General features: G+C 41.2%; 1 protein-coding gene across 5 annotated transcripts in view; it reads left to right on the forward strand.

The window, feature by feature from the left end:
- The window catches only part of SHTN1 (shootin 1), a 97771-nt gene that overhangs the window by 17466 nt on the left and 67456 nt on the right, over window positions 1–12849 (forward strand). For all 5 annotated transcript variants that reach the window (XM_036096295.2, XM_036096293.2, XM_036096306.2 and 2 more), the window contains exon 3: window positions 6767–6827. In XM_036096295.2, the coding sequence (XP_035952188.1) occupies window positions 6767–6827 (61 nt within the window). The remainder of the gene's footprint in view (window positions 1–6766; window positions 6828–12849) is intronic.

Raw genomic sequence — 12849 nt, forward strand, 5'->3', positions numbered from 1 at the left:
AGAAGACTATATATTTTGGAATCAATCAAATAAAATGTGATTGTTTGCTTGTGAAGCAGTCCCCATATTCATACATTAGTCATGCTCCTACAATTGAAGGGCATTCCCCTTATGACTCATTCAGGATCTTTGTCATAATTGTTTGGGGCTTTTTCCTGTATGGGGGGGCAAAGCCTCACTGAGCTTTTAATGGAATAGCTTTCACATTTCTCAGGGTGGCTGGGGTGTGTGTGGAGTGTGCGTAAAAAGAAGGGAATGTGTATAATAGAAGAATATCTGCCTTTAAACAGTAAGTATTTATATTTAATATTATGTCTTGAGATTGAGTTTTGAAATGAATACATGTTTAAGTGGCTGATTATAAGTCGTTTGGATGGCTACTGTAACAGTGCATCAGGCGGATCTGTCAGCTTGCCAGGAACAATGAATGAAAGGGAATGAGGCAGACACTTTCCAAGACTTATGTTTCAAGAAGCAAGATATATGATACTGTTTGCATCTTGGCTGCATTGTCTATTGTTAGGATTTCTTTCTCTTGTGTCAATTTCAGAGGTGAAGGTCCCAAAGTATTTTATTTAAAAAAAAAATCAGCAAAGAAGCCACTTTAAAGAGCAAGATATGCATCCATTATGCTAACTGTTCATGCATAATACATCCACATACATGCAGTTTCTTTAGAACAGAGTGGCAAGTGGTTGTGCCAGAGAAAAAGTAATTACTTAGCAGTTTGAAAGTGAAAATGAGTCTCTTATTAACAGCAATCTATCCAGAAACAAAGAGCAAGGATCTCTGTTCTGATGACATGTGTTTCCATCTAACACACAATACCTAGAATTTGGAGAATGCTGCAAGACAGCTTCAGGGGGCAGCTACTGAAAATTGGAGGGAAAGAACTTTGAATTGGAAGAAAGAACGCCACCAAAAGAGAAAGAGAGTGAAAGGAATTCCATCTAAGTGGGAATGATTTCTTTTATTGTGTTCTTTAAGGACAAGCACAGTTGAGTTCTAGCCAAACTTCCATAGGTGGAACAATAGGATTGTCCAGTATTATTAAAAATGATTTTGATGGTCCTCTACATGCATCACCAAAGAATCTAAAATAGGTAACTATGTTCAAATCTGATGCTGTGCATGTGTACGTTTTTAAATCTTGTAACTGGACACAAAGGGAGTGAACTTCCAGAAAAAGCAGTAGAAACGGTGGCGCGCTGAGACCTTTCCGGATCCGGTGTTAGAGCCTCTGCACCGTGTTCATGTAGCGCAGCGTTTCCCCCCTTAGAGCAAGTGTTCTTATAAATCGCTTGCTTCAGTGTTGATCCTTTTTGGTAGATCGTAGGCGTTGTGAGAGCACCATGTTAGGTTCCCCCCGGCCTCCCCCCACCCCAGCGCTTAACACAGCGCCTGGCCTGTGTGGGTTCTGTGTCAATAGGTTGTTCAGGGCTCGGAGGAAGGAGATCGAGGCATTCAGTGATTACGGTAGATTCCCTCAGCGAAGGCCCTTGCCTTGTGTACATTGTCTGCTTTGTCGATGGTGTGTGTGTGTGTGTGTGTGTGTGTGTGTGTGTGTGTGTGTGTGTGTGTGTGTGTGTGTGTGTGTGTACAGCGCATGTGTGCACTTCTTGGGCCCCAAACAGGCCTTTCTATAGGTTGGCAGCCCTCCGCCGAATTCGTGCACCTTGGAGATCAAGATGAATGTTTATGTTAGTGGAGGCTAGACACGATTCAGAATATTGGGGTTTTCCTTGCATTAACTATACGCACGGCAGCATATAAAGACGTCTTAGTATCTACAACTTCTCTGGCTCTCTGCTGAGCCTGTGAGGCAGACACTTAGGTCTAAACGGTAGTTGATGTGTGGGGGAGAAGGAAGGGAGCTGCCCATTTCGGGGGGGGAGGTTCAATGCTGCCAGTTCCCACTGGAGACACTTAACCTCTGCCAGTCATTCTGTCAGTGCTTTGAAATGCCGGTTGAGTCTCGGAAGCCAGGTATCTGCCTGGATGAGGCTCACAGAACAGATACGGAACATGGCCAGGGCTTCTCCTATTGAGACCAGGGCCTCTCCTATTCGAAACCGGCAAGGCCAGCCTCCGGTCAGTGCACCACTTCATAATGAGCCACCCTCGACTCTAGAAGAGACCTCATGTTATCCGGCTTGTGGAAAGTAGCCACGCTCAAGCTGCCGGGTTCTGCCCCGGCCACAAGCTCTCCAGAGAGTCGCTGGGCATCCTAATTCAGTGATGTGGGCCCTCACATCTGTTGCTATTGCAAAGTCTTCATGAGCAATTCTCACACAAAAAGAGGCCGTTTCTACAAATGCTGCAGCTGCCTGGGCAGGGTGGAGGAAGGGGCAGGATGGGTGAGGGGCTTCTGCAGGACACAGAGACGTAACCGTCTCCCGTAGAGGCCCAGAATCCTTGCTGACTTCCCTGTTGGTAGGAGAGAAAGGTTGCGAGCTATTTTGCTGGGTTCACCTAAAATGATGAAATAAGCGGATGCCTGGATTTCTGCTTCGTAAACGGGTGCATCCTTCATATTTTGTTCCGCTCTGGTTTGGGGATAAGTCAGCTGCATTTGCCGTACGTGTAGGTCCCCCCTCCCCCCAATGCACACCCCTTTCAGTATCCGTAGCAGATGGTAAATTCTGTGGCTGCCAGTTTTATCATAATGTGGTTGCAGAAAATAGAAAGCAAAGCAAAATGAAGACCCCTGATAGAGTACAGCTGGGGTTGGGTGATAGCCTCTGAATTCTCTGGTGATGTCTGTAGGGTTCCTGTAAAAACATACGGCTGGAGGATGGAAACTGGCTACTGGCATGATGGAATAGGACCGTGATGTGGAGACCTGTTATTAATGAAAGCCCGTCCACCTGGGCCTTAGGAGCAGAGAGCAGGGGCATAACACTTTCCTTTTCGGAAGCTGGTGTAAGCCTCCGTAAAATTGCCATGTGTTGTTCATGACCAGTACTCGGGAACTGCATGGGTGGATCTTGTGTGATGTCAGTTGGTGGGCTTTTTCAGATCTGAGTAGGTAGAGTGCCATCCAGTTTAATGCTCTTGTCATGCAAAGTGTCAGTGAAAACTCTGACTTTTGATTTAAGTAACAATTCAGGTGGAGCTTTGAGAGGTATATAGAAGAATCCAAGTGGTATTAAGTCAGGGGCAGCGCTCCCAAGCACCAAATCTTAGGTAAAGACAGTTTTTCACAGGGCATCTTACACCTTCAGAAATGCCAGATGAAGAAACATGAAGTTAATCTGAAAGTAAAACAGCAGAGGGACGCCTGGGTGGCTCAGTCATTAAGTGTCTGCCTTCGGCTCAGGTCATGATCCCAGAGTCCTGGGATCGAGTCCCACATTGGGCTCCTTGCTCAGCGGGGAGCCTGCTTCTCCCTCTCCCTCTGCTGCTCCCCCTGCTTGTGCTCTCTCTCTCTGGCAAATAAATAAAAATCTTAAAAAAAAAAAAAAAAAAGTAAAGCAGCAGATTTATTTGATTTGGCAATCATAACTCAGGAGAGTGAGTCTAGTCAGAAATCGTTTCTTTTGTGCTTTAGACTAAACTGCATTGTTGGAGGTGGGTGTGCAGACTGGCAAGGGGGTGGGGAAGCATCGCATAGACAAGCCACATTCTAGAAGACAAGAAGAACATTCCTGAAACAGCAGGCCAGCAGTCTCTGTCTGGTGGGGGAAGGATCTCAGAAAGCTTGTTCGAGAATCCAGAACTCTAGTGTTTAGAATTTTAAACACCAAAAATTAATAAAGGCAGTTTATTTGTTAAGTTGGAAGTAGAAACTATATTAGACAGCATTAGTTTTTTTTACAGAGGAGAGATTCGTCAAGAAAACCTTAATGAAAGAATATGCATCCTCCTTAAGGAAATGGCCCAGCCTGACCCCTCCTAAGTCAGGGTTTGGTAAACAGCCTTGCTAATTTAGAATTAGGACTTGTTTCGTGTACTCTTGCTAGAACGGATTTACCCAAATGAATGAAGATACAGACTTTCCAGTTTCAGTTCTTGAGGCATTAAAGGGGAAGACCGAACTGTTGACTTAATTTTTTTAAATTAAAAAAAATATTTTAAAGCACAGAGAAGGGCAGAGAATAACAACAAATATGTAACCCACAGAATTAACTGTTATTTTGGGGTGGCTGGGTGGCTCAGTCAGTTAAGCGTCTGAGTCTTGGTTTTGGCTCAGGTCATGATCTCAGGGTCCTGAGATGGAGCCCCACGTCAGGCTCCGCACTCAGCAGGGGGTCTGCTTGAGATTCTCTCTCCCTCTCCCCCTCACCCCACTCTCGTGCGCTCTCTCCCTCTTTTTCAAATAAATAAATAAAATCTTAAAAAAAAAAGAATTGACTTTTATTTTTTTTTTAAACTTAAAAAAATGCTACAGGTATAATTGAAGATCCTCTGTGACACCCAGCCCTGGTCCCCTTCCCTATATTTTAAGAGATAACTAATGTGATAAATTTTGTATGTATCCTTCTATTTTGTCTTTTTATATTTTTATATATGCCGTATGTATCATGAAGTATACATTTATAGTCTAAGTCTATAAAGTGATTTTATTGGCTTAAGGTATATATTAACATGGATTCTCCAACTCCTTTTGTTCACCATTATGGCTTTTGAGGTAGAGGTTGACACATACAGCTTATGTTCATTCATTCACTGTTCTCTGACGTGTTACAGGAATATACCATGATTTATGCTGAATGTGTATGTAGAACATTACTAGAGATTCCAGTAATAGAATCTGGAAGTGGGATTGCGGGGGTGCCCGGCTGGCTCAGTCAGAAGAGCAGGTGACCCTTGATCTCGGGGGTGGTGAGTTTGAGTCCCACGCTGGGTATAGAGATTACTTAAAAATAAAAATTCAAAAAAAAAAAAATAGAAGTGGTGTTGCTGAGTCATAGGGCGTATGCATTTTCAATTTTGATAGTTTATTTCCAAACTAGTTATGTCTCTTGACACTCCCACCAGCAGTATATGACAGTTTTCTTTTTTTTTTTTAAAAGATTTTATTTATTTATTTGACAGAGAGAGACACAGCGAGAGAGGGAACACAAGCAGGGGGAGTGGGAGAGGGAGAAGCAGGCTTCCCGCGGAGCGGGGAGCCCGATGCGGGGCTCGATCCCAGGACCCCGGGATCACGACCTGAGCCGAAGGCAGACGCCTAACGACTGAGCCACCCAGGCGCCCCAGTATATGACAGTTTTCAATTCCTGATAGCAAACTTTTAGTTTTTGCCAGTCTATTAGATGAGACTATCTCACTGTCTTAATTTGGGTTTTCCAAATTATCAGTGGCATCATAATTTTTTAGCCATTGAAATTTGAAATAAATATCCAAAGGCATGAAATCCCAATATATTTATCTGGCACAGTAGGATTAAAATATAATTTAAGGTTTTGTTTTACTGAGGCGCCTGGATGGCTCAGTCGGTTAAGCATCTGCCTTTTGCTCAGGTCATGATCCTGGAATCCCAGGATCGAGCTCCATGTTGAACTCCTTGCTCTTCAGGGAGCCTGCTTCTCCCTCTGCCCCCGCTCATGCTTTCTCGCTTGCTCACTCTTTCTCTCAAATAAATAAATAAAACCTTTAAAAAAAAAAAAAAAAGTTGGGGCACCTGGGTGGCTCAGTCGTTAAGTGTCTGCCTTCGGCTCAGGTCATGATCTCAGGGTCCTGGGATCGAGCCCCGCATCAGGCTCCCCGCTTGGAGGGAAGCCTGCTTCTCCCTCTCCCACTCCCCCTGCTTGTGTTCCCTCTCTCGCTGTGTCTCTCTCTGTCAAATAAATAAATAAAATCTTAAAAAAAAAAAAAAAGTTGTGTTTTGCTCACATGACCCTCTTGTTACAGTATTATAGTATTCCCAGAAAATTCAGATTTTAATTATTGCTCTTAATAGTTAAAAATCACTTTTTAAAGTTTTAGACCTTTTTGATGAAAATCTTTCTAAAATGTGTTATACTTAACCTGTTTTGTGAAATTCACAGTAAGTTGAATCAGTCCTCATAATGAACATGAGGTGTTTGTAAAATTCATTAATACTTTGAGGGCCTGTTAAAATAATGGATACTTGTTTCTATACCAGATACCCTGAAAGGTCCTCATGCTTTAATAGTTATTTTTGGCTTTTATAGTCTTACCTCCTCCTAGTGTTTTCAGTGAGTCCTCCCACCTTTTAAAACTAAAAATTAGTTTATGTAAATGGTATATGCTTATTTGGAATATTTTATATTTTCTCATTTTAATTTGCTACCTTCTATTTGGAATTCTAAGCATATGAGGATATTTTTCCTTAACTGAAGATTTCAAGGGGGCGCACGGCAGCAGTTTGTCTTCAAGTAGGTGTCACTTACGGCTGTGCTTCTGGAGAGTTCTGGAGAGTTCGTCGCTACCCAGTTTCAGGGAATCTGACCTGCAGATGTTTGGGGTGTTCACTGTATTAGCAAAATACCTACTTAAAAAGAGGCACGTATATTCTCTTAAAGAATGAGTAATTTGAACTCAAGGATGTTAAATTGGTCTGTTCCTGAGGAGATAATGAGCAGTAAGATGACTCATTATCTTGGAAGGTCCAAGGCAAGTGGCCAGGTAGAGACCATGCTGGTTGAGTAGTGTAAGTACCATGTGACCGTTAATGCTTTCTAAAGGTTTTTAATTTTTGTTTTCTTTTCATAAAACTGTTACTGTTTATACGTTTGCTCTTTCTTGCCTTCCCAAACTTGTGACACAAATTTAACATTTCTGTGTTTTCTCCTTTCAGTGTGACAAAATTAGGCAAGAACGAGATGAAGCTGTTAAAAAACTGGAGGAATTTCAGAAAAGTATGTAAGCATTTCGTTGGAATTATTATAACACACATAACTGTGTTTGGGAATTATGTGCGTAGACACGTCCCCTATGTTTAGTTGCTGCCGCATCGGGCATCCAAGAAGGCAAGAATTGTCTTCCCATTTGCCCCCCAAAAAATGTCCTGACATTACTGTGATTTTCAAAAAATGGAATGACCATTATTATTTCATGAGTATGTTATTATAAAAGACAGTTTGCACTTGTTATAAAAAAATTTTACTATGTAGGACAGTTAAAGGAGAACAAAAATTGCTTGTTATCTTGACTCTTTGAGAAAAGGCAATGTTAGCATTTTATAGTCTTTCTGTCTTGGTCTTTTATGTGTGGGCAATATTTATGTCTACAAAAAATAAAGTCATGCTTTGCATTCGGTTTTGCAGCCAGCTTTTTTCAGTGAGTGGTATATTATGGTCATCTTTGCATGTTAGTAGGGATGTATATTTTTTCCTGTATCCTATTACACAACAGTACCCTAATTTATTTAAACATTCAGTGATAGATGGATTATTTCTGAGTTTTAGATATTCTAAGTAATGCCATGTCAAGTATTCTTACACATCTTAACAGTGGTCTGATTTGTTTCTTACATTAATTCATAGAAAAGGAATTCTAGTTAACAGAACTTATACATTCTTAAGAGTCTGAATGTTTGAGATGGCCCTCTCACCAAGGCATGTTGTATTCCCACAAAAGCTGTAGTAATATTCTAAATTTTTGCTGTGGTATTTTTGTGTGTTATGCAAATCTGTCATTACCTTATCCCCTAAGACAGAATGTATCTGATCACACTCAGAAGGATCAGAAGGGAATAGGTCATGGGAAAAGGACCAGACCTTAGCAGGAAAAGATGGCCCTCCCCCTTGGAAGCAGGGTCTTTCTCCATCTTTCTGCAGATGCTGTATCAGGCTGTTTGATTATATCGTAAGGTGTTGACTTGGTAACTACACAACAGAACATTTTATTCTTGTTGAAGGTTAAACAGCCATGAAAATGGAGCATTATAGTTCATTTCAATAGCCAGTTTATTTCAAGTGTCTGGCTGTAACAAAACCTCAGGGGAATATTGTTGATGTTACTTTTCTTTGGAGGCCAACACGCTATGACAGAAATACCTCTTATTTGTGAATGCATGAATTGCAATTGCGTAGGACTTTCTTCTTCTCTAATGCAGGATTAATTTGATGTCCTTACACTTTTGCTGACACCGGGTCACACTGAGTTATACCATCGACATTGTTACCAATTCATGTTCTCAAATTAATTATTGATAGTGGATTGGCATGCTGTGTGTAGTAGGAATAGTTCAAGTTCTTAGGGTCGGACTTATAAAATGCTCTGGTCGGGCAGGTAGTAGGCATGTTGCTTCTTGCATTCTGCAGAAATGGAAGGAGCTTCTCCCCAAATCAGCCTACCTTTAGAGTAACATGTAAACTGCTTTCCTCTCCCACTTCCTTTTTCCCATTGTCTCTTCCTCTAAATATCTTTGATAGTTTTATAAAAATTCACATTTTTCCTTATGAGCAACTCAAAGCCTGAAAGAATCGATTGAAAGGTTAGTACAACGATCTTTATTGTTGTATGCATTGAATTTTTGACTTTTCTAAGTCTGCTTAATTAATTTAAAGTTTGGACGGCAGGGGAACAGAATGCCGACTCTTGACTCCGTCTCAAAAGAGCAGAAAATGGGGACGACGAAAACTCGAAATATTTGTTAAAACATTGTGTCTGGGGTAAATGTTGACGACTTTCGAACAGAGAGCAGAATTTCCGATTTGGAAGGGATTGCAGCGGTTACCACCGGTAAAAAGCACCATTTGATGTGCACCCACGTAGTCCTGAGCAATTTCTGCATTAGTCAAATTGGGATAAGTGACCCTGCCTCATAGGCTGTTCAAGGAATAAATGAGATAATTCATGTAAAAAGTGCTGAACACAGTGCCTGGCATTATGGTTTAAGTGCCCAGTAAATGTTAGCTGCTGCTACCACCATCTCATTTACTGTCCCATCCCGAGCTCGGGTGCCCTTCAGCGTGAAGAGGCCGCGAGTCAGTTCACGAGTGAGTTTCCAGACCCTGGTCTTGACACTTGGACAGCCCCGGGGGAAAGTATCTTCGGGCGCTAAGTTGGACGCTGCCTGCCCATCATGTTCACCTACGAGGCCCAGATCTCAGTGAGGGAAGAGCCTCAGGAAGAGCTCCCTTAGGTCGGCGGGCTCTACTCACCTAGCCGACCATGCTCTTCTTAGCTGGTTTCGTCCGTTTGTCCCTGCCGTTCTCCGCCCTCCCCCAGCTCTTCCTGAGCCTCTTCTCCTGTCTTCCTGCACAAAGAGCACCACTGCAGAGCAAAGCCACGTTCCCTAGGGAGACAGATTCGTGTGCGAGAAGTAACTAACGGCCTTTCATGTCCTTCAGCCAGAACGTGAGAGCCTTTGCTGTGTGTTAGGACGTACCTGTTTTCCCACACACCTGCCGGTGCGTCGCTGTTCCCACACTGTGTGAAGACCTCTCGAGTGATCTGACGTTGCAGGGGAACGTACAGCGTGTCCACCACGTATGCTGCGGAGACATCCTGCATCTAGGCGTTGCTGAGGGTTGGCTGGATGGAGAGGAGTTTTGCTCAGGGCAGTCCCATGGGTGGTGTCACATTTGAATACAAGTTAGAAAGAAGCCTAGAAAATTGGAGTGGCCTAGAAATTAGTTTAGCTGGGCTTTACCAGTTAGAACTGTATTTTGGGATATATGCTACTTGACCTCTCTGGGCTTCGATGTTCTCAAATAGAAAATTGCTGTGATGATACCTACCTCCTAAGACTGTCGTGAGGACTCAGCACAGGACACATGGAAAGGGTTTAGCACAGGCTGAACACACAGTTGGCCCAATGGTGGGTGATGGTGGTTGTGTCCTAAGCAGTTCCGTTCTAGAGAGAACGTTCTTGTAAAGGGGTGTTCACAAACAGATCTAGGCCTGATAGATTTTTCCAGTCATTCAAGCAAACACAGACGTGACTTCCTAGTTTATACCTAGCAGTATGCCAGGTGCAAGAGAGTCAGGTGTGAGTAAAGCAGAGTCTCTGCTGTAATGCTTGTAGTTAATAAAAGACAAAAACAAGTAAAAAAGGAAAACCCAGTTGCCCTCCATTCCACGATGGCAAGTATGTAAGAGTGTTTTGGGGTCATGAAGAGGATAAAAAAATTCTGCTGATTCAACTAGACTGGTGGAAGCAATCATTGATGTACTTGTAGGTTATGCTTCTGAGTTGTCAGAGTCATTAAAAACAACTCTTATTATGGAAAATATCAAGCTTATTATACGGCAGTGAGAAAATAATGCAACGAACCCCCATCTATCCATCATTCAGCTTCAACAGTTACCAACTCCTGGCCAGTCCACTTTCATCTCTGTCCATACATCCATTCTCACTGACCTCAGATTATTTGGAAATGCCAGTCATCATATCATTTAATGATAATTTCATCATAAATGAATATAAATATTTCAGTATGTGTTTCTAAAAGACTAGGATTCATCTTTCTTCTGTTTTAAGCCTCCATATCATCCAAATTACAGATATTTTAGGTGTAGTTATCACTCATGATCTGTGGATATTATGAGATAAGCCTGAATTCAGCACCATAGGACCAATCACTAAATGAACAAATTAAAGTTTTTTTAAAAAAACTTTCATCCTTTGAAAGGTGCAAATAAAATTATATGTTACAAAAATTTCTGTTTTGTGTCATGTAACCTGACTTGTGGTTTTAGCAATGGGGTCATGCTTTTTAAAGATATAAATGCCCTCTGAAACATGTTATTTTCTTTTAAATCTAGAAAGTTGATAGGTAGGTTTCCTTGCTCCCTATTTAGCATTGAGATAATTTTTTTAAACTAGAAATCAAAGCACAACTTTTGATTTCTACTGTTCCCTCTTAGAGGAAGAGATTAAAAAAAAAAAACAGATGGGGCCTGCTGTATGAGAATTGGAGAAAAATGTGGGCTAGTGCTGCCTATGTAAGTTTTATCAAGTTAAATTACAGGGCAGCTTTTTACAAAATGTTCAGAAAATAAGTGTGTGTGTGTGTGCGTGTGTGTGTGTGTGTGTGTTTCTTTTTGCTGGGCCTAAACCTTGCTATGTGGAATGATTTTTCCTTACTCTTCCATGAGCAAGAATGTTACTGAATAAAAAGTCAAATTCCTATGAAACATGCAGAGTGTTTATGTTTTTGTTATGATGGTGGAAATACCAGATTGTGGCAGAAGAAGTCAAGTAGTTAAGGCTAAAAATTCAAAGTAATATTTGATGTTGTAAAAATTGTATAGGTTTCTTTTCTCTTTCCTTCACATTTTTGAAGAACCTACCTTGTAAACATAGTGATAAAATGCCAAGAATATTAGGATTTTAAGGAAATAATAGAGCCTATTATTTAAACTACAATATAAAAGGCAATTATATTGATGAAGAGCTACATGGGCTTTGTGTGTGTGAATAAACTTGGCCTGTGTTCAGCTTCTATTTGTTCTTCTGGCATAAACACATATTGTGTGTGATTCCAGTTTAATGGGGACCCGTTTGTATGCCAAGCAGCTGCATTTTAGGACCTATTGCGTGATTTCATAGCTCTCTGAAAATTGGTTCTATTCAGAACAAGAGATAGAAGAGGAGAGGGGGGTGGTGTGGAGGGGGGGTGAGCAGAGCCTCCACACACAATCATTTCTTTTCAATTGGAGCCAGAAAGGTTGATGACAACATGACCATTGTGTTATAATGATAAGACCACTAAGGCATCTGTACCTCTCATCAAGGCTCACACAACAGCAGATACAATTTAATTCACAGCTCTGTCAGCGCCGCTGATACCATTATGCCGTCTGTCTCCACAGTTATAATCACTGTCCTCGGAGAAATGCAGTTGAAATGATCTTGAGCAGTCAAAGAAACTCTCAATTAAGGCTGCCACTTCCAATGTGTCAGATTGTGTCTTATGCACTTGGTACAATTTTCACTTCCAATCCTGTTTATTTACCATGTCTACCAGTAATTACGCTTAACGTGTCATTTAGTGAGGGGGGCCCCTGCCAAGCCGATTGTTGGGTGCTGCTATACCATTGAGTGGGAGTTTCTCGAAGTCAATGCCATCAGCAGCTTTTAGGCCCTGATGGGATGCAGTCGTAATGTTGATAATGCAAGTATCGTGCTCATCAAGTCATAATTAGATGCCACTCAAATGTGCCACTTGTAATAACAGTGTTGATTCATGTTTTTCTCGGTGACTGCAACTACTAATTAGTTAAGTGGTTTTTGGTTGGCCTGCATTTGCTGCAGATTATTATTACCCCTGAAAAAATGTCAAGGTTAGAGATGTTTCTGGCCATTGAGTGCTGCTTTATGAATTTGAATATTAACATAATAAGAACTTTGGACAGACTTAGGAAGTAATACATTTTTGTATTTAATTTGGAGAGAAATTTTTTTCCCCCGAGTTTAATCATAATTGCAGGTTAATTAAGCTTAAATGAAGCAAAAGTAATCTCTCTTTGTGTTACGTGAGCCCAGTGCTTTTTGCCTAACTTTGTGGGGTTTCACACTTGGGTGTACTTCATTTTTCTTTTTTAAGCCAAACAAATGTCAATAAGCATACACGTCTACAGTGAAGTTTAAGATTCTGAGCATTTTCCTTTAACTAGAAATGTGGGTGAAAGGAATTGGCACTTTGCTCTTCCTTGATCTTCGAAGTATAATTCAGGTTCTAAATTACTTTGTACCTTTGAATCTCAATTTGTATAAACCAGCTACTAAAAGAACCTGAAAATTACTATTTTTCAAGCATTGGTAAAGTGTCCAGGAAAATTGTATTTTTCTTCCAATCTTCCTGACAGTCTGTGATGCAAGAAGCATCCGCTTTCATTGTCATAGAGTCCATAACTCTCGTTGCTATACTTTTCTGCCCTGGAGTTTATTAAATCACAGTAACTACTTTATCACTCATAAGGAAGGCT

This window comes from Halichoerus grypus, chromosome 7, assembly GCF_964656455.1.
Source record: "Halichoerus grypus chromosome 7, mHalGry1.hap1.1, whole genome shotgun sequence".
Classification (NCBI taxonomy): Eukaryota; Metazoa; Chordata; class Mammalia; order Carnivora; family Phocidae; genus Halichoerus; species Halichoerus grypus.